The sequence below is a fragment of the Carcharodon carcharias genome, chromosome 9 (assembly GCF_017639515.1).
Source record: "Carcharodon carcharias isolate sCarCar2 chromosome 9, sCarCar2.pri, whole genome shotgun sequence".
Classification (NCBI taxonomy): Eukaryota; Metazoa; Chordata; class Chondrichthyes; order Lamniformes; family Lamnidae; genus Carcharodon; species Carcharodon carcharias.
In genome coordinates, this window is record NC_054475.1 from 131171481 (window position 1) to 131197006 (window position 25526).

The 25526-nt window shown below is 41.8% G+C and overlaps 1 protein-coding gene across 1 annotated transcript; it reads left to right on the forward strand.

Annotated features, from left to right (window-relative positions):
* Positions 1-554: 554 nt before the first annotated feature.
* LOC121281779 (ubiquitin-like protein 3) lies at positions 555-25526 on the forward strand. The gene is made up of 5 exons (XM_041194751.1): positions 555-1222; positions 18755-18863; positions 20808-20894; positions 22128-22205; positions 23433-25526. Exons 1-5 carry the CDS (start codon positions 1199-1201, stop codon positions 23483-23485), a joined length of 351 nt encoding a protein of 116 aa, XP_041050685.1. The 5' UTR covers positions 555-1198; the 3' UTR covers positions 23486-25526.

A 25526-nucleotide genomic window follows, 5' to 3' on the forward strand; every position in this document is an offset into this window, starting at 1 on the left:
AGCAGGTTTGAGTCCTTGTGAGGTGGAGAACAGATACCAGAAACATCTCAGGGGCGGCACAACGAACCTTAAAATGTATGAATACATTGTCATCATCCTCTTGACCGTAGCATGGACACACAATATCAATGAGCCGTGGTCCAATTGAAGGTGCTTCCTTGTCTTAAAGATAGTATTTTCATACATACTGAGATTATAATGAAGATAATGAACATTATCATAAGATAATAACATTCTTGAACGGTTCCTCATACTGTTCATTTTTCAACTCTTTCTTGGACTCGAACTCAAGTTCGTTCGAAGGGTCATGAGGACTCGAAACGTCAACTCTTTTCTTCTCCTCCGATGCTGCCAGACCTGCTGAGTTTTTCCAGGTAATTCTGTTTTTGTTTTGGATTTCCAGCATCGGCAGTTTTTTTGTTTTTATTTTTGTTTATATCCTCGTTCTGTTGCTAGTCAGAGGTGGAGGAGAAAGACTACAACACCCAGAATGCCTGTAGATATGCCGGAAATGACGTGAGGTTCCCGGGCCTGTCGACCGCCATGTTGCCGGGTGCCGGTTATAAACAGGAGAGGAGGGCAAGTTGTAGCCATTGCCAATGTGTGGTTTACTGCTTGAAGTGGTGATTTTTTTTTTAAAAAAGCTTAACTCGGATTAGTTGTGAGGGGAAAGCTGTCAGTTGGTGATCGGGCTCGGTATCGGTATCAGGATGAACTGGTGAGAGGGAGTTAGCCGGCCGGGGCTCGGGGGTGGCAGGAAGGGGCTTGTCCCAGTCTGGCCAGAGAGAGGATCCGCTAGACACAACCCCAGCCCAGCCCGCACTTTAATTACCTCATGGTAAGCTATATTCCGGAATTCACTCAGAAAGCGACTTACTCTAAAAGAAGGAAATCAAAATCTTCCTTGAGAAATTTCCGGTGGCGGCCGGCAGGTTGTTTCCAATGTCAAGGCAGAACACCTGCCCACAAAGCTGCCTTTCAGTGTGAGACACTGCGGGTGGTCAGCGGCTTCCACGCACTCTCAGCACGGCTGGGCTTCCTTGAAATCCCGGGGGTCCTCACAGGTCTGATTAAAGGCACAGGCTTGCCTCTCCCCGCCAAATCCTCCTCTGGTCTTTCATACCGCAGTCAGAAAGATCCCTTGACTTCTCCACCTGCCTATACTGGGTGCTACGTTTAGTTTGCAACCGTTTCCAAGATGTCTTCTGCATCTATTGATAAGGTAGGTGTTTCTGTTCACATTTCTAACTTGGTGGACTAATTGTGACAGTTTTCTCTTGACAGATTTAATAGCCCCAAACTTTGCTTTGAAGGCAGTAATAATGTTGGAATTGTTCGACAGCTGTTAGAGGAAATAATATGCATGTTTGAAGTTGTGAACACTGCTCCAGCCCGCGTTAGTGGCTGGAGAGGAGGATGGATTTGGTAACAAGGACATGAAGCTTGTGGCAGGAGTTGAAAACCATAGCTTTGGTCGTCCCGTTCGACCATGAAGTTTGGAAAGTATGTTGTTGATCTGAAACTGGATGTGAACAAGGAGCTTGGTACCACAGAGGCAATAGATGGGTTTAAGAGAGATGGTGGTGATGTAGAACTGAATGATGAGGGCAAGAATGTGGGAGACCATAACTTGTTTAAAAGGAGGGGAGAGGATGATATTTCTTAAGAGTGAAGGGGTTATAATAGTAGGTTTGAAAGGGAGGAAGAAATTGCCTGAGCAGAGGAAGTAATTGAAAATATGAATGAACATGAGAAGTTGGATAAAAAAAAACAAAAACAGAATTACCTGGAAAAACTCAGCAGGTCTGGCAGCATCGGCGGAGAAGAAAAGAGTTGACGTTTCGAGTCCTCATGACCCTTCGACAGAACTTCTGTCGAAGGGTCATGAGGACTCGAAACGTCAACTCTTTTCTTCTCCGCCGATGCTGCCAGACCTGCTGAGTTTTTCCAGGTAATTCTGTTTTTGTTTTGGATTTCCAGCATCCGCAGTTTTTTTGTTTTTATGAGAAGTTGGATGGTCAGTGATTTGAACCCATTTTCCAACTTTTGGTCCATACCCTATAGGTTACAGCATTTTAAATACATATCCAAGTTTCAGAATTAATTACGTAATCATAATTTTAAAAAATTCCAGAATTGCCAACTGTACTATTAGTCTCTGGATTTTCTACATTATGTGTATCGTAGCACAATAAAGGGAGAGAATGGGTTACTGTTCTATCTACATGCCTCCAGCAAAAAAACATTCTCTATAGTTGCTGATTTTTAAAAAAAAAAATATTCATTCATGCAATGTGAGCATTGCTAACAAGGTCAGCATTTGTTGCCCATCCTTAATTGCCCCTGAAGGTGAGCTGCCTTCTTGAATCTGATGTAAGGTAGATCTACAGTGCTGTTAGAAAGAAAGTTCCAGGATTTTTGACCCAGTGACAGTGAAGGAACAATGATATAGTTCCAAGGTGGGATGGTGTGGATTGAAAAGGGAACTTGCAGGTGCTGATGTTCCCATACATCTCCTGTCCTCCTTGCTGTTTGAGATAGTGAAAGTCACATGTTTGGAAGGTGCTTTTGAAGGAGCATTGGCAAGTTGCTGTTGTGCATCTTGTAGATGGTACACACTACTACCACTGTGCGTCAGTGATGGCAGGAATGAATGTGTAAGTTGGTAGATGGGGTGCTGATCAAATGGATTGCTTTGTCCTGGATGATGTCAAATTTCTTAAATTTTGTTGAGCTGCATTGATCCAGGCAAGTAGAGAGAATTCCATCACATTCCTTGTAGATGGTGAATAGACATTGGGGAGTTGCTGGGTGAGTAACTCACTGCAGAATTCCCAGACTCTGACCTGCTCTGGTGGCCACAGTATTTATATGGCTGGGCCTCTTCAGTTTCTGGTCAATGGTAACCCCCCAGGATTTTGATGGTGTGGCATTGAATGTCTACAGAGATAGTTAGTTAGATTCTCTTTTGTTACAGATGGTCTTGCCTGGCATTTGTGTGGCACAAATGTTACTGGCCACTTATCTGCCCAAGCCTAACTATTCAGGTCTTACTGCATGAAGGCCTGGGCTGCATCAGTATCTGAGGAGTCATGAATGGTGCTGAACGTTGTGCATTCATCAGTGAACATCCCCACTCCTGACTCTTGATGAGGACAGGGTCATTGAAGCAGATGAAAATAGTTGGACCTCAGGCACTACCCTGAGGAATTTCTGCAGTGATGTCCAGGGACTGAGATGATTGGCCTCCAATGAACACAGTCATCTTCCTTTGTGCTAGGCATAACTGCAACCAGTGGAGAGTTTCCCCCCCGATTCTTATGACTTCAATTTTGCTAGGGCCCCTTGATGCCACACTCAGTTGTATGCTGCCTTAATTTCAAGGTTACTCACTTTCACCTCGCCCCTGGAGTTCAGCTCTTTGTCCACACTTGGACCATGGCTGTAATGAGGCCTGGAGTCAAGTGGCCCTTTAGTACCCAAACTAAGCGTTGGTGAGTAAGTTATTGCTGTGTAGGTGCTGCTTGATAGCACTGTCGTTGAAACTTTCCACCACTGAGAGTAGTCTGACGGGGTGGCAATTGGCCATATTGAATCTATGCTGCTGTTTGTGGACAGGATGTCGTACCTGGGCAATTTTTCACAATGTCGGGTAGATGCCATTGTTGTACCTCTACTGGAACAGCTTGACCAGGGGCATGGCAAGTTCTGGGACACAAGTCTTTAGCACTATTGCTGGGATGTTGTCAGGGCCCATAGGCTTTATATCCAATGCCATCAGCTGTTTTATGATCCATTTAACCTGTTGGCATGGATTTATCTATTGGTTATGGGCAGATGTAAGGGACTTGTATGAGCAAGGCATTCAGTTTCTGATAAGATTGAGAAACCCCAAGCTGACCAGTTGCACCGACAGTGCTGCTATGGCAACAGTGGGATCACACACTAGTGTTGCATGAACAGAGAGGGAAAACAATTTATGGCCTATAGCTTTGTATGCTACCCCCTACAGGGAATAAAAACAAAGATTCCTTACAGTAGGCTTTCAGTTTGTTTAACTTTGAGTTGAAGAGCGAGCCAAGGTAAATCTAGCAATTTTTTTCAAAAAACTCTCTCAATTTAGCTTCTGTATTCTTAAATATTAGTAGATTTGTATTTTTAAAATTCTTTTCAGAAAATTGGGAAAGTAAAAAGGAGGAAGGTTAGAGCTCCATTTTGTTCTATACTCATCATACTTCAAAGTATGCTGTTTGAGGAGTGTTTAAAAAGAAAATTTGACATAGCTGTGAGTGGTTGAATATTTTGCAGTACATTGCAGATGAAAATTTCTCAATCAGGAAGAAGTTGCTGAGTATATACATGATCCTTTTTTATAAAAAGGATTAAATTAACAAGTATCCATCTAAAATGGTAAGATCTCTGTTTTAATAGATCTGATGGTGCCTGCTCCTACACTCTGCCTAAAACAATAACTTTATCTCTTGTAGTTCTTATGTGGTTGCCTCTTAACTGCCCTCTGAAATAGCCAAGCAAACCATGACAGATAGTTGAATAAGAATAAATTGAATGGACCACCTGACATCCACAAGCACCGGAAATGACAAAGGCGCACCCTGCTAAATCACCCTCATTAATATCTGGGGGCTTGCACCAAAATTGGGAGAACAGTCCCACATATTAGTCAAGCAGCATCTGTTATAACCATACTCATTGAATCATATCCAACAACCAATGTCCCAGGCACCACCATCCCTGGGTATGTCCTGTCCTGCTGGCAGTGATGCCAGTATAGTGGTATACATTCAGGAGGGAGTGGCTCTGGGCATTCTTAATATCAATTCCGACCCCATGAAGAGTAATGATGTTAGGCCAAATATGGTCTAGGAAACCTCCTCCTGATTACCACCTACTGCCCTCACTCAACTGATGAAATGGTACTCTTCCATGTTGAACACCACTTGGAAGAAGCACTGAGGGTAACAAGGACACAGAATGTACTCTGGGAGGGGGGCTTCAATGTCCATCAGCAAGAGTGGGCTTGGAGGATCACCACTGACTGAGCTGGCCAAGTCCTGAAGGACATATCTGCCAAACTGTCCCTATGGTAGGGGATGAGAAAGCCAAGAAGACGGATAAACCTACTTAACCTTGTGCTCACCAGTCTACCTGTTGCAGATACATCTGTCCATGACACTATTGATATGATTGACCACCGCACAGTCCTTGTGGAATTGAAGTCCCGTCTTCACACTGAGGACATGCTCCATTATGTTGTGTGTCACCATCTCTGTGCTAAATGGGATAGATTCAGAATAGATCTGGCAACTCAAAACTGGGTATTCAAGAGACACTGTGGGTCGTCGTCAGCAGCAGCAGAATGTACTCGATCATTTATCTATAACCTCATGGCCTAGTATATTCCTCACTCCACTATTACCATCAAGTCTGGTGACCAACTCTGGCTCAATGAGGAATATAGAAGAGTATGCCAAGAGGCGCAGTAGGTATATCTAAAAGTGGGTGCCAATCTGGTGAAGCTACAATGCAAGGCTACATGCATGCTAAACAGTAGAAGCAGCATGCAATAGACAAAGTTAAGCGATCCCACACCCAACAGACCAGGTCAAAGCTCAGGAGTGCTGCTGCATCCAGTCATGAATGGTGGTAGACAATTAAACAGCAAACTGGAGGAGGAAGCTGCGCAAACATCCCTAAGCACAATGATGGGGTAGTGAACCCAGCATATTAGTGCAAAAGATAAGGCATTTGCAATTATCTTCAGCAAAAAGTGCTGAGTTGATGATCCATCTTGACCTCAACATCACAGATCACAGCCTTCAGCTAATTAGATTCACTCCAAGAGATATAAAGAAACTGCTGAAGGCACTGGAGGTGAGAGTGATTGCCCTTGATATTAAGGCAGCAATTTGTGGAAGATAGTGTTAATGTCACTGGATTGGTAATCCAGAGACCCAAGCTAATGCTCTGGGGGTGGAGGGGGATGTGTTCAAATCGCACCATGGCAGCTGGTGGAATTTAAATTCAATTAATAAATCTGGAATATAAAGCTGGTCTCAGTAATGGCGACCATGATAACTATCATCGATTGTTGTAAAAACCCATCGCTAATGCCCTTTTAGGGAAGAAAATCTGCCATCCTCACCTGGTTTGACCTGCATATGACTCTTAAAATGCCTAGCAAGTTACTCAGTTCAAGGGCAATAGAGGGTGGGCCACATTTTATTCATTCAAAGGATGTGGGCGTCGCTGGCTAGGCCAGCATTTATTGCCCAACCCTAATTGCCCATGAGAAGCTCATGGTGGGCTGCCTTCTTGAACTGCTGCAGTCCATGTGGTATAGGTATACCCACAGTGCTGTTAGGGAGAGTTCTAGGATTTTGACCCAGTGAAGGAACTGGGATATATTTCCAAGTCAGGATGTGAGTGACTTGGAGAGGAACTTGCAGGTGGTGGTGATCCCATGCGTCTGCTGCCCTTGTCCTTCTGGGTTTGGAAGGTGCTGTCTGAGCAGACTTGGTGAGTTCCTGCAGTGCATCTTGTAAATGGTACACACTGCCACTGTGTGGTTGGTGGAGAGAGTGAATGTTTGTTTGTGGATGGGGTGCCAATAAAGCAGGCTTGCCAGCGGTGTCCACATCACATGAAAGAATAAAGAAAAAAAATTGATCAAGTGTGGCATCAAGGAGCCCTAGTAAAATTGAAGTCGATGGAAATCGGGATTGAAAACTCTCTGCTGGTTGGAGTCATACCTAGCACTAAGGAAGATGGTTGTTGGGGGCCAATCATCTCAGCCCCAGGACATCACTGCAGGAGCTTCTTAGGGTGGTGTCCCATGCCCAACCATTTCCAGCTGCTTCATCAATGATCCAACATAAGCTTAGAAGTGGGGATGTTCAACTGATTGATTTCAGTATTCACCATTTGCAACAACTCAGGTACTGAAGCTGTCTGTATCTATATGCTGCAAGACCTGGACAACATTCAGACTTGGGCTCAAAAGTGGCAAGTGACATTTGTGCCAGGCAATGACTATCTCCAGCGAGAGTAAGTCTAACCACCACATCTTTCTTCTTTGCCCTCCCTTGACATTCAATGGCATAACCATCGCTGAATACCCACCATCAACATCCTGGGAGTTATTGTTGACCAGAAACTGAACTAATCCAGCCATATAAATACTGGCTACAAGAGCAGGTTGGAGGCTAGGAATCCTGCAGTGTGCAAGTTGCCACCTCCTTCACCAAAACCTGTCCACCACCCATGTGGCACAGGTCAGGAGTGTGTTAGATAATAAAAAACAAAAACAGAATTACCTGGAAAAACTCAGCAGGTCTGGCAGCATCGGCGGAGAAGAAAAGAGTTGACGTTTCGAGTCCTCATGACCCTTCGACAGAACTTGAGTTCGAGTCCAGGAAAGAGCTGAAATATAAGCTGGTTTAAGGTGTGTGTGTGGGGGGCAGAGAGATAGAGAGACAGAGAGGTGGAGGGCGGTGGTTGTGATTGTAGGGACAAACAGGCAGTGATAGAAGCAGATCATCAAGAGATGTCAACGACAATAGTACAATAGAACACATAGGTGTTAAAGTTGGTGATATTATCTAAACGAATGTGCTAATTAAGAATGGATGGTAGGGCACTCAAGGTATAGCTCTAGTGGGGTTTTTTTTATAATGGAAATAGGTGGGAAAAGGAAAATCTTTATAATTTATTGGAAAAAAAAGGGGAAGGGGGAAACAGAAAGGGGGTGGGGATGGGGGAGCTCACGACCTAAAGTTGTTGAATTCAATATTCAGTCCGGAAGGCTGTAAAGTCCCTAGTCGGAAGATGAGGTGTTGTTCCTCCAGTTTGCGTTGGGCTTCACTGGAACAATGCAGCAAGCCAAGGACAGACATGTGGGCAAGAGAGCAGGGTGGAGTGTTAAAATGGCAAGCGACAGGGAGGTTTGGGTCATTCTTGCGGACAGACCGCAGGTGTTCTGCAAAGCGGTCGCCCAGTTTACGTTTGGTCTCTCCAATGTAGAGGAGACCACATTGGGAGCAACGAATGCAGTAGACTAAGTTGGGGGAAATGCAAGTGAAATGCTGCTTCACTTGAAAGGAGTGTTTGGGTCCTTGGACGGTGAGGAGAGAGGAAGTGAAGGGGCAGGTGTTGCATCTTTTGCGTGGGCAAGGGGTTGTGCCATAGGAGGGGGGTGAGGAGTAGGGGGTGATGGAGGAGTGGACCAGGGTGTCCCGGAGGGAGCGATCCCTACGGAATGCCGATAAGGGGGGTGAAGGGAAGATGTGTTTGGTGGTGGCATCATGCTGGAGTTGGCGGAAATGGCGGAGGATGATCCTTTGAATGCGGAGGCTGGTGGGGTGATAAGTGAGGACAAGGGGGACCCTATCATGTTTCTGGGAGGGAGGAGAAGGTGTGAGGGCGGATGCGCGGGAGATGGGCCAGACACGGTTGAGGGCCCTGTCAACCACCGTGGGTGGAAAACCTCGGTTAAGGAAGAAGGAGGACATGTCAGAGGAACTGTTTTTGAATGTAGCATCATCGGAACAGATGCGACGGAGGCGAAGGAACTGAGAGAATGGGATGGAGTCCTTACAGGAAGCGGGGTGTGAGGAGCTGTAGTCGAGATAGCTGTGGGAGTCGGTGGGTTTGTAATGGATATTGGTGGACAGTCTATCACCAGAGATTGAGACAGAGAGGTCAAGGAAGGGAAGGGAAGTGTCAGAGATGGACCACGTGAAAATGATGGAGGGGTGGAGATTGGAAGCAAAATTAATAAATTTTTCCAAGTCCTGACGAGAGCATGAAGCGGCACCGAAGTAATCATCGATGTACCGGAGAAAGAGTTGTGGAAGGGGGCCGGAGTAGGACTGCAACAAGGAATGTTCCACATACCCCATAAAGAGACAGGCATAGCTGGGGCCCATGCGGGTACCCATAGCCACACCTTTTATTTGGAGGAAGTGAGAGGAGTTGAAGGAGAAATTGTTCAGCGTGAGAACAAGTTCAGCCAGACGGAGGAGAGTAGTGGTGGATGGGGATTGTTCGGGCCTCTGTTCGAGGAAGAAGCTAAGGGCCCTCAGACCATCCTGGTGGGGGATGGAGGTGTAGAGGGATTGGACGTCCATGGTGAAGAGGAAGCGGTAGGGGCCAGGGAACTGGAAATTGTTGATGTGACATAAGGTGTCAGAGGAATCATGGATGTAGGTGGGAAGGGACTGGACAAGGGGAGAGAGAAGGGAGTCAAGATAACGAGAAATGAGTTCTGTGGGGCAGGAGCAAGCTGAGACGATCGGCCTACCGGGGCAGTTCTGTTTGTGGATTTTGGGTAGGAGGTAGAAGCGGGCCGTCTGAGTTTGGGCGACTATCAGGTTGGAAGCTGTGGGAGTGTGTTAGATAATATCCATTTGCCTAGATGAGTGCAGCTCCAACAATTTCAAGAAGCTCGACACCATCCAGGATAAAGAAGCACCTTGATCAACATTCCATCTACTACCTTAAACATTCACTCCCTCCAGCACACAGTGGCAGCAGTATATATCATCTACAAGATGCACTGCAGCAACTCGCCAAGATTCCTTCAAGAACGCCTTCCAAACTCATGACATTTACCACCTACAGGAGCAGCAGTCACATGGGAATACCACCACTTGCAAGTTCCCTTCCAAGCTACACACCACCATCTGAACTTGGGACAGCCTCATTATTGTACTCTTTTTCATTGCCACTGGGTCAAAATCCTGGAACCTCCCTCTTCCCATGGATCTGGTTTTAATAACTAATTGGAAAAGCAGCAGCACCAGAATGATTTCAAAGAAGGAATGAAAAAGATGTTATCTTTTGCATCAGTGAATGGTGAAGAGCAGCTTGGTGTGCTATATCTTGGTCTGGGTGGGAGTGAAGAGAACAATGAAATATGATCTAAAATTAATTGGTAAATTAATATTGTTTTATTTTAAGCTAACAAGTCATTAGCTACAGGACTTGTAATGTAAATGTAATTGAAGCATGAAGCTGTTGTTCTATGGGAATAGTTTATCTAACAATAGACTGTTGCCTAGCCTAATGAAAGCAGACCCAACTCAGTTGACCAGTTAAAAAGGAAATGCATAGATTCCTGGTTCAGCAGTGAATTAAAAAAATCGGATCAATAGCAAGATGAGAGGAGGCAGGACGTTGTCTCGAGTGGTTTACACAGTGAAGTAAATGGGCTAAATTGTGTCTGTTTCTTTTTTTTTTTTTAAACCAATAATCTGAGAGGAGAGCAATGTTTTGATCTAGGATATCATTGTAAATGATCGCAGGTGGTTCTTTTCCACTACATTGGATGCTGCTGTGGTTAGAATTGTTTTTATTATTAAACATCATCCCACAGTAATGGCAGGATTAATCTTGTGCGGATTAATTCCCAAGAGGCCAATTAAAATTGCAAATGTTCACTTGAGGTTTCCTATCAACCATGAAGTGAAGAAAATGAAACTCCCTGATGGTCTTGAAGTGTGCAATGCAGTTGAACTTGACTAAAACCCATTGTTAAATTGATGGCAAATGCCTTTTTGCTTGATATGCATTGCCATGAATGGCAGTTACAAACTGATTTGGTTAAAGTCCTAGAGGAAAACAAAATAGATGGCATGTGTACAGCAGACTGGTGTTGAAATTGCTAAGGATGATGCTGAAAGAGACTTGGAAGTCTTGGCACACTCAGCACTATGCATGCCGAACCAATCCAATGCTAAATAAACCTGGAATAAAAGGCGAATATCAATAATAATCATGTAACTACCAGATTGTCATAAAAACCTATTTGGTTCACTAATGGCCTTTTGTTTAAAGAAGGAAATTTGCTGTGTTTATCCAGTCCAGCCTATATGTGACTGCAAATCCACAGCAATGTGGAATTGAGAGTTCCTTTCACCTAGAACTCTCTAATTGAAAGGCTGGTAGAGATAGAAACCCTAATTCCATTTAAAAAGCACGTGGGGTATACACTTGAAGTGCAGTAACCTACAAGGCAATGGACCAAGGGCTGGGAAGTGAGATTAAACTGAATAGTTCTTCAGTCAGCACAGACACAGTAAGCTGAATGGCCTCCTTCTGTGCCATAAATTCCAATGATTTTGTGACTCTTAACTATCTTTTAAATTGCCCAGCAAGCCACTCCATTGGCAAAACCATTACAATGAAGTATAATTAAAAATAAACAGGATGGACTACCCTGCCTGAACCTAGGCATTGGATTCAGACAAAAGGCACACCCAAAACAAAAACAAAAACAGAATTACCTGGAAAAACTCAGTAGGTCTGGCAGCATCAGCTGAGAAGAAAAGAGTTGACGTTTCGAGTCCTCATGACCCTTCAACAGAACTAGGTGAATCCAAGGAAGGGGTGAAATATAAGCTGGTTTAAGGTGTGTGGTGGGGGGGTTGGTTTGGGGGAGAGAAGTGGAGGTGGGGGGGGGTGGGTATCCTCCAACCCCCCCACCACCACCACCTTAAACCAGCTTATATTTCACCCCTTCCTGGGATTCACCAAGTTCTGTCGAAGGGTCACGAGGACTCGAAACGTCAACTCCTTTCTTCTCCGCCGATGCTGCCAGACCTGCTGAGTTTTTCCAAGTAATTCTGTTTTTGTTTTAGAACAAAAGAACACATAGGTGTTAAAGTTGGTGATATTATCTAAACAAATGTGCTAATTAAGAATGGATGGTAGGATGGTAGGGCACTCAAGGTATAGCTCTAGTGGGGGTGGGGGGAGCATAAAAGATTTAAAAATAATGGAAATAGGTGGGAAAAGAAAAATCTATATAATTTATTGGAAAAAACAAAAGGAAAGGGGGAAAAAACAGAAAGGGGGTGGGGATGGAGGAGGGAGCTCAAGACCTAAAGTTGTTAAATTCAATATCCAGTCCGGAAGGCTGTAAAGTGCCTTATTATATAGATTTTTCTTTTCCCACCTATTTCCACTATTTTAAAATATTTTTAAATCTTTTTTGCTCTCCCCACCCCCACTAGAGCTATACCTTGAGTGCCCTACCATCCGTTCTTAATTAGCATATTCATTTAGATAATATCACCAACTTCGACACCTATGTGTTCTTTCGTTCTGTTCTGTGACATCTTTTGATGATCTGCTTCTATCACTGCTTGGTTGTCCCTACAACCACACCCCCCCTCCACTTATCTCCCCCAAACCAACCAACCAACCAACCAACACCCCCCCCCCCCACCCAAACCACCACCACACACACCTTAAACCAGCTTATATTTCACCCCTTCACCCCTTCCTTGGATTCACCTAGTTCTGTTGAAGAGTCATGAGGACTCGAAACGTCAACTCTTCTTCTCTGCCGATGCTGCCAGACCTGCTGAGTTTTTCCAGGTAATTCTGTTTTAGTTTTTGTTTTGGATTTCCAGCATCCGCAGTTTTTTTCGTTTTTATAAAAGGCACACCCAGTCCATTTGACCCTACAAAGAGACCTTCTTTAACATCTGGGGATTTGTGCTATATTTGGGCAAGCTGTCCCACAAATTAATCAAGCAACAGTCTGACATAGTCATGCTCACATAATCATACCCTTCTGTCAATATATCAGTCACCTACGTCACCATCATTATCACCGGAACAGCTGTAGTCGGTGGCACAGTGGTATACAGTCAGGCAGGAGTGGCCATGAAAGTCCTCAACATTGACTCTGTGCTCTATCAAGTCTTGTGGAATCCGATCAAATGTGGGAAAAGCAACTGCTGATAAATTAGTTCTCCTCCATGTTGAACGCAACTTGGAAGAAATACTCGGAATAGCAAGGGCTGTCAGAATGTTATCTAGAAGCTAAAAATTGTTTTACAAGGTAAAATTAAAATAAGTGACACTCTATAACCACACTTGTAGTTGATAGCAGATGTCCTTGAGAGGTTTTATGAAACTGGGCCCCCCAAAGTCCTTCATTAATCATTGCCTATATTGTATAATCAATACATTAAAAGCATTTTATGCTTATACCTAGGTTCAGCAGCTTCTGACTACAGAATTAACCAACAAACAGACTTGGAGTAACAGTGAAGGGAAAACGTGTAGTTTCAGCACTCCAAACATAATAATAGCTGGAGTGATAAGACCTCTCCTTCTGTTGTGTCCAGTAGGTTAGCTGTGCAGCTCAGATATTTAGCTTTAGATCAGATTACAAGGAAAATTGGGGCTTCATGAGCAGCATGTTCTCCAAGTATCTAATTTTTTAAATTGTAAGATTACAAGCTTTATTTGTACATGCTGGGCACTTTAATGGGTGATCCAAATATGTCAGTTGGAAGCCACAACATCACTATCATTTATGCTAAAACATTCCAATTTTTATATATATATTTGCCTGCATTCCCCATTGGTGTTCTGCTGCAACAGAGATTCTATTTTATATTAAAATTATGCTTGTGTTGTAAAGGAGGTGTCTTCTATAATCAGGAGATGAGTTCTCCCATCATTTTTTTTCCGGAAATGTTGCTATGGTAATGAAAAGGGACTATGTTGTCTGACTTGTAAGCAGGGCCACTGTTTCACAATGCCTGAAAAAAAATTGAATTTGACTTGGCTTGGAATATTTACGGGTATTCTGGGGATTGCATTCTAGAATATAATCAGTTTATGCATGGGTTCACTAGTTGATGAACGACCAGGTTTATTACACAATTTCAGGGTTTTGTGCATTTTATTGATGTTTTTGGGACTGTAATGTGGGATTTATTTTTGGTCCAATTTTCTATGACAAATGCAGGTCAGACCTGTTCTTTCTGATCCTTTCAAGTTACTTTACCTTAGCCGTCCCTCATCTTGTCATTTGTTGACTAAATTAGGAGTGGGGGTCTCTTTGGCCTTTTTCTTTACATTCTACTTGCTTGTTTTCTCTCTCTTCCTTGACCATCTTATGAAGACTGATTCTTGACAGGTGCTTGCTGGCATTTAGCATTTTTCACAGGTGGACCATTATTCAAATAAAGTTAGTGTCAAGCTAGCCAAGCATCATGTAAACCAAGTCCCACAGGGATGCTGTGTAGGGTTCTGTTGAAGAGTCATACGGACTTGAAATGTTAACTGTATTCCTCTGCAGATGCTGTCAGACCTGCTGAGTTTTTCCAGATATTTTTATTTTTGTTTTGGATTTCCAGCATCTGCAATTTTTTGCTTTTACCCACAGGGATGCATATGGGTTGTTTTTAATAACCTAAATTTATCTAACAGATCACCAGTGGCTTTGAGTAAATCATTTGAACAGGGGAAAATTGAAGATGCTAGCTTTCAGATGGAAGAGATGTTTTTCATGTTTTAAATTTTAAAGTTGTGGGGAGAGAGAACTTTTTTACATTGAAAGTGCTGGGCTTCCCATCAAGATGAGCTTTAATCATAAACAAAAACAGAATTATCTGGAAAAACTCAGCAGGTCTGGCAGCATCGGCGGAGAAGAAAAGAGTTGATGTTTCGAGTCCTCATGACCCTTCAACAGAACTGATTGAATATTAGAAGAGGGGTGAAAGATAAGCTGGTTTAAGGTGGGGGTGGGGGGGGGTGCAGGGCAGAGAGAGAGGTGGAGGGGGTGGTGTGGTTGTGGGGACAAGCAAGCAGTGATAGGAGCAGATAATCAAAAGATGTCACAGACAAAGGAACAAAGAAGTGTTGAAGGTGGTGATATTATCTAAACAAATGTGCTAATTAAGAATGGATGGCAGGGCACTCAAGGTACAGCTCTAGTGGGGGTGGGGTGGAAAGACTAGTAGGGCATACAAGATTTAAAAATAATGAAAATCACCCTGATTCAGGTGGTCACGTTGTTCCTTGCATTCAGAACATCATCTAGGCTTCGTTTCTTCTATTTTTTTTCCCCCAAAATATACATTTATCCCCAGCCCACCAACAAAATTGCTCTGCTGGACTAGAACATTTTGTAAAATTATTCAGAATTATCATCCATCAATGTAGCATTGTAACTGAGATCCCCAAAGTAAGAGGTGTGTTATGCCTCTGGCTTTTGTCCATCAATAATTTGATTGAGAATGCAAAAGCTATCTACAGTCAGAACGTTACTGCCCACACAGAGGGGGTTTACAATGAGACTTCCATACTGTTAGTCAAGGCTGGGCATAAGCTGAAAAGACATGCTCTAACTGACTGCAGCTTTAAATCTTAGCTTGTATGTGCTAGGTGTATGCATGCACGAGTAATGGAAGAAGGCGGTTGATGTCGTTCTTAATTAAAATTCTAGCTGTGTTTTTCCATTTATTGCTGCTGACATTTTTCACTCAATGTGTAATTGTGTTCCAGTCTGTGAGAGTGTCCCTTGTCTGGCTATAACAGATGGTACTGCAAGGACCAGTGGGATAGGCTCTGACTTTGCTTGAACCTATTGTTCCAGAGTTCGCTTTTGCGACTGTCCGTAGTCATTGGCACCAGTCAGTTGCTTGGCCCTGTAACTTTTTACTCATCCTTGCATTTTTCCTTTCTCTATTTTATCATCCTCCCCCTTATACTTTATTTAGGGTTGGAGTTTGAGATAAAATAAGTGAGATGAACTGGGTGGCACTGTCTTTAAAATTTGACTGGCGCTGATGGTGAAATTCCTGTCTTTCTGTTTTAATATAATGGCTTCCAACTTCACACTGTATAGTGTACAGTTTTGGTTACCCCTATCTCAAAAAGAATATAGAAAGATTTTGGATCTTTGTCTTATATTTATGTAGTGCCTTATTTTGATGTCCCAAAGCACTTCAGTCAATGAATTACTTCTCTAGTGTTGTGATTGCTGCATGATTTATTACTGAAGGTTCAATGACTGACAATTCCAGGCCTTTGGGGGATAAGGAAGAAAATCTCAATTAACAAGCTTAATTTTACTTTCTCTAGTGAAACTAAAGCCTTGATTGATTTTTGGAAATAAAATATGTTAAAGTAAGCAAGCTATTAAACTTGGTTAACGAGTGTAGGACTTGGAAGCTTTATTTCTGTTCAACTCCTGACAAATCCCAAAAGTGAGCCCTCAGACTTCATATCCCATGAAGTACTTTTACTTTTCATATTTAAATATGTAAATTGAATGGAGAATTCCATTTTTACTTTTATTGCGGTTCACTGGTTTATTACATATCCTTATGACATGCCTTTGGAAGGCAGAAGGATTGCACTTTGCCACACTATAACTGCTTTTTAAAAAAAGTTAAATGGTGAACAGTACCTTTTTGATGCATTAGATTTTAAACTAATAAGTAGAAAACATAGTTCTGGCTTTTTTCCTCTACCCACACCTCTTCTCAAGTAGATTTTCCAATTTAAATCAGACAGGCTGAGAAATAACTTCCAAAAATCAGCAGGGCCTAGCACATTTAAATAAATGCTTACATTTCAAATGGCTTCCAGCCAAATATGGAGGTATTTGCATTTTAATTGAATCGGGTTTCCGCACCTTCCTCATTGGTCCCCCTCGTGTGTCTCAAGGAATCCCAAGATTTTTTGCCTCCCACTTCTCCATTGAATAGTTCTTTCCAAATGTTAATCACTCTGCAGAACTTCTTGCTGATGGTCTTCCATGTACTCTTCGTTAGTTTAAACTTGTGTCCCTTTGCAATATAATTTAACTAGTATTCTGACTTTCTGTAACTACTTTGTATACCTCCATGATTACTTCCTAGGTGCCACCTTAGAAGACTGAAAAGCTCTTGTTTCTCTGACTTTCTCTTGTAATGTAGGCCTCCCACACTATCTATCGTTTGTAGCTCCTCTACCCTGCTGATGTTGACTAACATTTTAAACTGCCCCCTTCATTTTCTCCCACATTATTCATATGCATATCTTTATCCACTTGGGTTCCATACTCTGGAATTCACTTCCTTAAATCCTCCAACTTTGCACTTCCCACTCCTCATTTAAGACCCTCCTTAAACCCACCTATTTGACATTTCTTTTTGCTCAGTATCATTTTTACTTCGAATCTTTGAAGAGCCGCAGTTGGGATTATTTTTTTTTTAAAAGGTGCTATATAAATGCTAATTACTTTTGAAATTCCTTGAAATTTGCTTGATAATATTTGTCTGGATTCCATTCCACATCAGTTTTTTGAACCTTGTTGATATTTCAGGAATATGGTGTACCTTTTAGTATTTGCCCATTAGCTTGTTAAAGCTCTAAGGCAACCAAATTCACAGATCCAATTTTTTTTTATCTTCAATCTGTTCCTTTCTTAAATTGTTTCTTCATACTGTAGATTTGCTCTCTGGCATCATTACAAGGATCAAAAAGCTTTACAATTTTTTTTCTGTCAGTTGTCAAATATTCTTTATGCTTCTAACAGAACTCTGCAGGAACCATTAATATTTAATGGCTGCTGTCAGCCTTTCCTGTAAATATTGAATTAACATATACATTGTCACTTGAGTAGATTTTTTCAAGATATCTTTGTGGCTAAAAGGTGCCACAGTTCATAATGTATTTTTTATGAAAAATATATTAATGGCATAAAGTGCTTGGACACAATTTCTTTGATCACGGGTACCTTACTTTTTTCCCCTCGGGATTTTCTTCTCTCTTGTAGAAATGCACGTGTCAGCATCTTCAACGGTTGGCTGATTAGTTGCCATTTAGACAGATGTCAGCAGGTTACTTAACTGTTGTGTGGTGGGAGGGGCATTATGGCTGATTCTGTCAACCATAAATGTGCAGTAACCAGTGACTATCAATGGATAGTAATTGGAAACCGGAATCGTGACTGATTTTTCTTTTTTATTCATTCATGGGATGTGGACTTCACTGGCTAGGCCAGCATTTATTCCCCACCCTTTATGAAGGTGAGGTTAGCTGCCTCCTTGAACCACTGCAGTCCATGTGATGTAGGTGCTGTTAGGGTGGTTGTGCCAGGAATTTGACCCAGTGACAGTGAAAGAACAGTGATATATTTCCAAGTTAGAATGGTGTGTGGCTTGGAGAAGAACTTGCAGGTGGTGGTGTTCCCATGCGTCTGCTGCACTTATCCTTCTAGATGGTAGTGGTTGTAGGTTTGGAAGGTGCCGCCTAAAGAGCCTTGGTGAGTTCCTGCAGTGCAATTTGTATACGGTACACACTGCTGTCACTGTGCATTGGTGATGAAGGGAGTGAATGTTTGTGGGTTTCAATCAAGCTGGCTGCTTTGTCTGGGATGATAAGCATTTTGAGTGTTGTTGGAGCTGGACTCATCCAGGCAAGTGGGGAGTATTCCGTCACACTCCTGACTTGTGTCTTGTAGATGGTGGACAGGCTTTGGGGAGTCAAGAGGCGGGTTACTCGCCACACGATTCCTAGCATCTGACCTGCTCTCATAGCCACTGTATTTATATTGGCTAGTCCAATTCAGTTTCTGGTCGGTGGTAAGCCAAAAACTTCCCTTCCCATTACCCCCACTCAGCCACGACTACCTAGCATAGCCCACTCCAGTGATATCAATTGTAGACCATCTACAATATCACCCACTGAGATTAGTTAGCTAATTTGTACACTATAAAGATATACATCTGTATATTGTGCACCCTGTGCTATCAGGATGTCTGGTGAGAAATATTTTGTTTTTTTTATCAGTTTCTTCGATGGTGAACCTGCAGAAATATTTATTGACCCTCACAAGCTCCTGTGATCTGAGAGAATCTTTCAGACTACACCAGGTACATTGCTTTAGTCTGTCTTTAGTCACCAATTCATTTTTTTTGTTTCTTGTTTCTGTTGCCTACAGGTAAACCTGCGTCTTATTCTCGTTAGTGGGAAGACACAGGAGTTTATGTTTTCACCGAATGATTCTGCTGCAGATATTGCCAAACATGTCTATGAAAACTGGCCTATGGGTAAGTGCCCTAGATATTTCCCAGGTATTTTGTCATAGTGGATATACTTGATCTCTAGGGATGATTTTCCCCAGAGCGCTGAATCTAACTTGGGCTGAAATCCTGAACCATGTGAGCAAAGCTGGAGCAGCACACGATTTTTGCTCTGAAATAACTCTTCAGTACCTTCTTTATGTACAATTTTTTTGTGGTTCAGGATTTTGTTTTCTCTTATTTGTACCAATGTTTTAAATTTAAAACTAAGAAACCAGGCTGAAGAATCCATGTCAAAAGCCTACAGTACTACCACTGTTGAAGCCATTAGGAGGGGAGGCAGAATAAAACAAAGAATGTTAGTTTGGTGAGAGCACATTTGGGTTTGATGAGCCTATAAGAAAGGGGGAAATTTTAGTAATTCAAATTAGGGGTCACCCTTGAGACAGAGATGAGGAGAAATTTTTTGAGGGTTGTGCAACTTTGGAATTCTCTGCCTCAGAAGGTAGTGGAGATGGGGTCATTGAAAATTTTTAAGGCAGAGGTAGGTAGATTCTTGTTAGACAAGGGAATCAAATGTTATCGAGGTTGGATGGTAGTGTGGAAATCGAAACACAAGATCGTTAGCCATGATCTTGTTGAATGGCAGAGCTCGAGGGGCCAAATGGCCTACTCCTGTCGCTATTTTTTATGTTCTTACCCCAGTATTCTCTTCTGGCAAACTGCAGATTTAGTTCGTTAAACATATATTCCTGTGCAGAAATAGGGGTGGGGCTTGTTTAGCAGTGGCTCTTGTCAATTTGTGTTTAAACTCTCTGGATTTGGTTAAATGGGGCTTGGCCCTTCAGAGAGTATGTGCAGTCTGCTTCAGGCAAACAAAAATTCTATATCTGCAGATTTCTTAGTAACCTGGGTCTCAAACGTAGTGATGGGTTTTTCTGGTCAAGTGTGACAGACACTGAGTGAACAAAAGAAGTCTTTTGTTGTAATGAATAGGAAACTGATTTTGGAATAGAAGTTTTATAAAGATTTGGCATGTTAAAAATATGATTAGAATGAAGCTCATTGCACAAGCCTGAGTTAGCCTATAAGAGATGAGCATAAAGATCAAGCAGATTATTAGCTCTGTGCCACTAAGTATGCTGCATGTCACATTTCAACTTGTTGCAAATCCTGATCCTAAAAGGTGGCAGTCAACCACTGATTGATAACCTGCCAAGATCACTCAGTTATTTACCTTTTGATAGAAGTTGGCTTTCCAGAATTGCATGCCTATTTATGTTGGGTTGGTTTTTAATATGCCACTGTCTATTATGTCCATTACTGAGGGTTGTGGAAAAAATCTTTGTAGTGGCCATTCTCGTGTGAAATGTACAGTGTTTCATCAAGTTCAAGGGTGGGAAGATAGGAACAGCTAAAGCCGATTTTTCAGTTCTACCTTTCATCACCATACTTAATACTTGGGGTCATTGCAAAGTGATCAAACCTGGGATCTTCCAGTATCCATGGCTAAAAATTGTACTAAAGGTGCAGTTTGATCAGAGGAATCCTATTAGTACAATTTTAGGCATACTTCTCAACTTCCTTTTGATGCCTCCCTTCCACTTGTTGACCACTTTTTCCTCCTTTTTTGCCTTTAAACATTAAGATATCATTCCTCTTCCTATTGAATTGTTTGACAAGTCTTTATTCTTTTTGATTTTTTTTCCTCTCCTGCCATGAGGGTCTGACTCATCCTGCAATATAGCTCCACTTCAGAAGTTGAAGATTCAGATTGGGAAGTTTTTATGCTTGCCCTGATTTTTGTTTAATGCAATATTTTGCATTTGGCAGCTATTTTTTCCCCATTTTCAAATGGCACTGCTCTCCAGTTGATGAAATGCTATATTTAGAAAATGTACTTTTAATTGAATGTTTTAAAAATGTTTGTTTTTACAGTTGAATGTAAAATTTTGTTTGCTATCCTTGCAGACTGGGATGAAGAACAGGTTAGTAGCCCCAACATTCTTCGGCTCATTTACCAAGGAAGATTTTTACATGGAAATGTCACCTTGGGGGGTAAGTTGCAAATGTTGAGAGTTTTGTTTTTTGTTTGCAAATGAAAAGATTTTGGGAAGATTGAGCAATGTGTTGCTCCTTTATTCTGCAATTTAAATAGAAATCTGAAATATGAAACTGCTGGAAGCACAGAGCAGGTTATCAGTATCTGAAAAGGAAAGATGGGCGATCATTTTCTGTCCATGCTGAAAGGCCTAATTAATGTTCACAGTATATTCTCTTCGTGAGTAGATTATTCAACAGTTTGAATTTGCAGTTAGATTATGGCTGCCCTGTACCTCGATTCCTTTACCTGCCTTTATTGCATATCTTTTGATACCCTGACCAACAAATCTATTAATCTGAGTCTTGAAAGTTTCAGTTGCCCCCCTTCTGGGGGAGGGAATACCAGATTTCCACTATCCTTTGTGTGGGGAAAAAAATCTTTGATTCCACTCCCAAATGGCCTGGCTCTGACTTTAACGTTATGTTCAATTATTCTGTTTTTTTTTCCCCCTGCCCACCAAAGGAAATGGTTTCTCTGCATCTATGTTACCAATCCCTTTTATCATTTTAAACACCACAACTAGATCATCCTCAATCTTTTGGACTCCAGGGAATACAAGGCAAATGTTTGCAAATAATTTAACCCTTTTAAGGCGGTTATCATTCTGGTGAATCTGTGCATACCCACTCCAAGGCCATATAAAGCTCTATCCAACTGAAGCTTAACTTCCTCCCCTTTGTATTTCGTTCTCTAGAGGCAACGACCAACCTTTTGCTTTTTGTCTACTCGCTTTTGGTGATTTGTATACAAAGACATTAAACGTCTTTGCTTCCCCAGAGTTGCTAGTTTCACACCACTTAACTAAGTACTTGAATCCCAGAAGGGTGAAAAAAAATTATAAAGTGGATGACCTCACCTGTGCCCACATTGAGCTCCATTTGACAGTTTCACCCGTTCACTGAATTTGTTTACGTCCCTTTAACTTGCTGCTCCCATCTATACAACTTCCTTATATTCTCTTTCTTTTTATCCTTGTCACTGATAAATATGATGAAAAACTGTAGTCTCCGTGCAGAGATCCCTGGGGAGCACCAGTTGTCCCATCCACCAATCAGAGTACTTTTCCTTTACCCTACTGAATCCTACCTCCCAACTTATGTTGAAAGATTGCCTCCAGTTCTCTGCACATCTGGTATAAGATTTTTCTATCATGCTAATATATTCTGAAATATTTGTCCCTTTGACAGCTCTGAAGCTTCCTCCTGGAAGGATGACAGTGATGCACTTGGTTGCCAGAGAGACATTACCAGAACCTAATTCGCAAGGTGAGGTTGAGTCACATAATGTGTACTCGGGAACTGAAGTTACTGAAGCGTTCTATAATTCTCCTCCCCACTTTTTGTTTGCTTCAGATTTTTTTTCTCTACCCCTTTCCTGCTGAGTTACAATTCCAAGGTGCCAGCAATTGCCTGGTACACCACTCAAATAATTATTCTTCACATGTGAGCCCTGCCCATGAGGTTCACAGATTCTTCAGCCATGAAGAGTATTGCATTGAAGTCGTAATCTGCCCTCACCGATAATGCCCACACTTGTGGCCTTACCAAATACCAGCATTGGATATAAACCCTGACTTTCTACTTATGTCAGTTGTAACAGTTATCCTACTTTGGCACTGCCAAAAGTTTTTTGACCTGGGATTTCCTGAGCTGACTGGCTCAGTGCCACACTAAGCACTTGACAAGTAAGCTGCCAAGAAATTCCTCTTTGAAAAAATCATTAACAAGAGGCATCCATGTTGTGGTTTGACAGGATTGGGGGGGGCAGTCTATTCTTTTGAGGAGGTACAGTTATTGTGCAGTCAGTTGACCTTGTTAAGTATCACATCAGGGTCTGAGGGTGGTGCATGTTATATGATTGTTTTCCTGTTACTGATATTTATTTACTGCTCCAGTCAAGGAAAGAAAATTTCATGTATCCATCATCACTACATTTCAGTAAATGGTAATTTTGATATTGACACAATACAGGACCTTTTTCTCCCTTATTTAAAAATATATTCAGAAATATGATGGATAGAGGTGGTATTCAGCGAAGGCAAACTCTACTCAGCTGCTAGCCTTGACGTTCTTCTGGAATGTGTGTATTGAAATGACTTGCTTTGGTCAAGATTGTTAATGTAAAAAGAAACATTTTTTCCTGCACGGTTGGCTGTCTCTTATTCTCTTCCCTCCTTTTTCATGTTCTCTCTTCATGATAATGTCAGCAACAGTTAAAAGCCTGGAACCATCAGATTTGTGATTCAGTACTGCACTTGACATTTACCCATTATGCTATTTGGACAGGGGTGGGTGCAGTGAGGAAGCTTTTAATATCCTTGTATAATCTTGACAAAGTATTATCTGGCCAAAAAAAAGTTATTAGGAAAACTGAAGATAGCCTACTGGAAAATATGGGCCTAAGAATGTTAGTTTTGTAGCCATTAAAGAATATTATTTTTCAGTATTGTTCAAATTGTTTGTCGCTTTGCTCCCCCCCACTCCCCACCCCAGGTCAAAGAAATCGGGAGAAGACAGGAGAGAGCAATTGTTGTATGATTTTGTGAGAACTGCTTGCCTTGTACGAAGCAGCTACAAATCAAAAGAAGACTTTTTTTAGGAACTTACAAGAATTGTCCCAGAGTCTTCCCACTCGATTGGTATGCAGCTGACACGTGACATGTTATCACTTACTAACTTCACCAACCTGTGGAATTCCACTGTGACATTGCATTAAGAATTTATATCCTGCCAAGGCAGAATTGCCTGGGAAGAACTTATCTACATCTGATCTCATCTGTACAAAGCAAAAGAAATATTCCTGCTGTGGAGAAGCAGCAGTTACATTGGAGCCAAACCTTTCCATTGTGATCTTATTTATTTTTTCTAACACTTAACTTTTTTTTTCTGAACTGTAATTTGGGTTTCTCCAATTTTCTTTCCTTCCCTTCTGGAAGTATTACTTTCTTGTTGGACACAGCTCCATGTGCATCAGCCACTCTCTGGTGCCTTGTCCAAGAGACTTAATTATGTGTAGGTCTTGACACTAAATATCAACAGACTATTTGACCACTGGAGCATCACAGCTGAGCCTGATCCTGTTCTCATCTGATATCTGATCATGCACTTTACAGAAAAATTTCTAATGATCAGTAGAGGTAACCTTGGCTGACAATTTTCTTTGTTAATCGGGGCATTGAGGCCATTTTTGAATCCCTACTGGTGCTTTAGGTTGAGACTTCTATGATCTGTACATGCATTAAGGATATTTCCATAGCCTTTTTTAAAGAGTGGGGGCAGCGGGGGGAGGGGTGGGTGTGATTTGATTTTCTGCAATAGTCACCTTGATTGGAGAATGTGGGACACCCTTGCTGTCAATTTAAGCCCTTGTGAAAATGTCCTTCAGCAGACATTGCACCTGTTTAAGCATGTGCTTTTGTAATGGGTCGTTTTTTTTTAAAAAAAGTTTGAGCACTGTGGGGTAATGTCCAGCCTTTTTATTAAGTGTCTAGTTGACACTTTTACCAGACACAGTGAAGAAGGAGTTTGTACTTTGGAATCAGTCTACCTATCATGTGAAGATGTTTCAGGATGTTTCACGTGAGGTTTTGTTGTTGAGGGCTAAGAAAAGTTGCATTTCTAGTCTATAATTTGCATGACTGAGGTTCCCAAAAAAAAAGCTACTCTTAATTAGTTCAATTGAATGAAACTGCTGCTATTTTACCTGTCCTTCCCTTCCCTCTCCTGCACAACACTTTGGGTCAAAAGCTTAAATGTGTTTGAACCTGCGTCACAGCATTCCAGACAAATTTGATGAACCATCTTACTACTTCAGGCTCTTAATACATTTATTTTCTATCTGCTTAATATTGAAGAAGTTTTTATTTAGTCACCTTTCAAAGTATTGTTGTACTAAATATTGGCCGAGCCTGGTCCATGCTGCTGGGCAACATAAACCTAATTTTGTGCAACCTGCACCACACAAACGGGTATTTCATTCGGATTCCCGTCTCTTCCACCTTCAATTAATGTGGCTGATTCTACCTCAAGTTCATTTCCATACCTTCTATCCATTCCTTAATTTTCTGTATAGACAAGGATATTATCAATCTTGTTCTTGAAAATTTCAATTGATCCAGCACCTAAAGCCTTTTGGGAAAATAATTCCAGATTTCCACTATATTTTGTGTGGAAGTAGTGCTTCCTGATTTTAAATAGTTTAACTTGTTCTGCCACCTTACCCTTCACCAAAGGGAATAGCTTGTCTGTACCTACCCTATCAAACTTCCAGTTTTTAAACCGCTCGATTAGATCACCTCTTGTCCTTCTAAACTCATAAGAGTAAAAGCCAAATGTGGTCTCAGTTTAACTCTTTATAAAGTCCTGGTATTATTTTGGTGAATATGTGCTGAACCCTTGCAAGACCAAAATATCTTTCCTGCGGATCAGTGTGCAGAATAATATTTCAGATGGGGTCTGACCAAGTCTCTGTACAACTGAAGCTTAATTTTTTATTTGTTCTTGGCATATAAACATTGCTTGCAAGGCCAGCATTTATTGCCCATCTTTGATTGCCGTTGAGATGGTGCTGGTGAGCTGCCTCCCTTG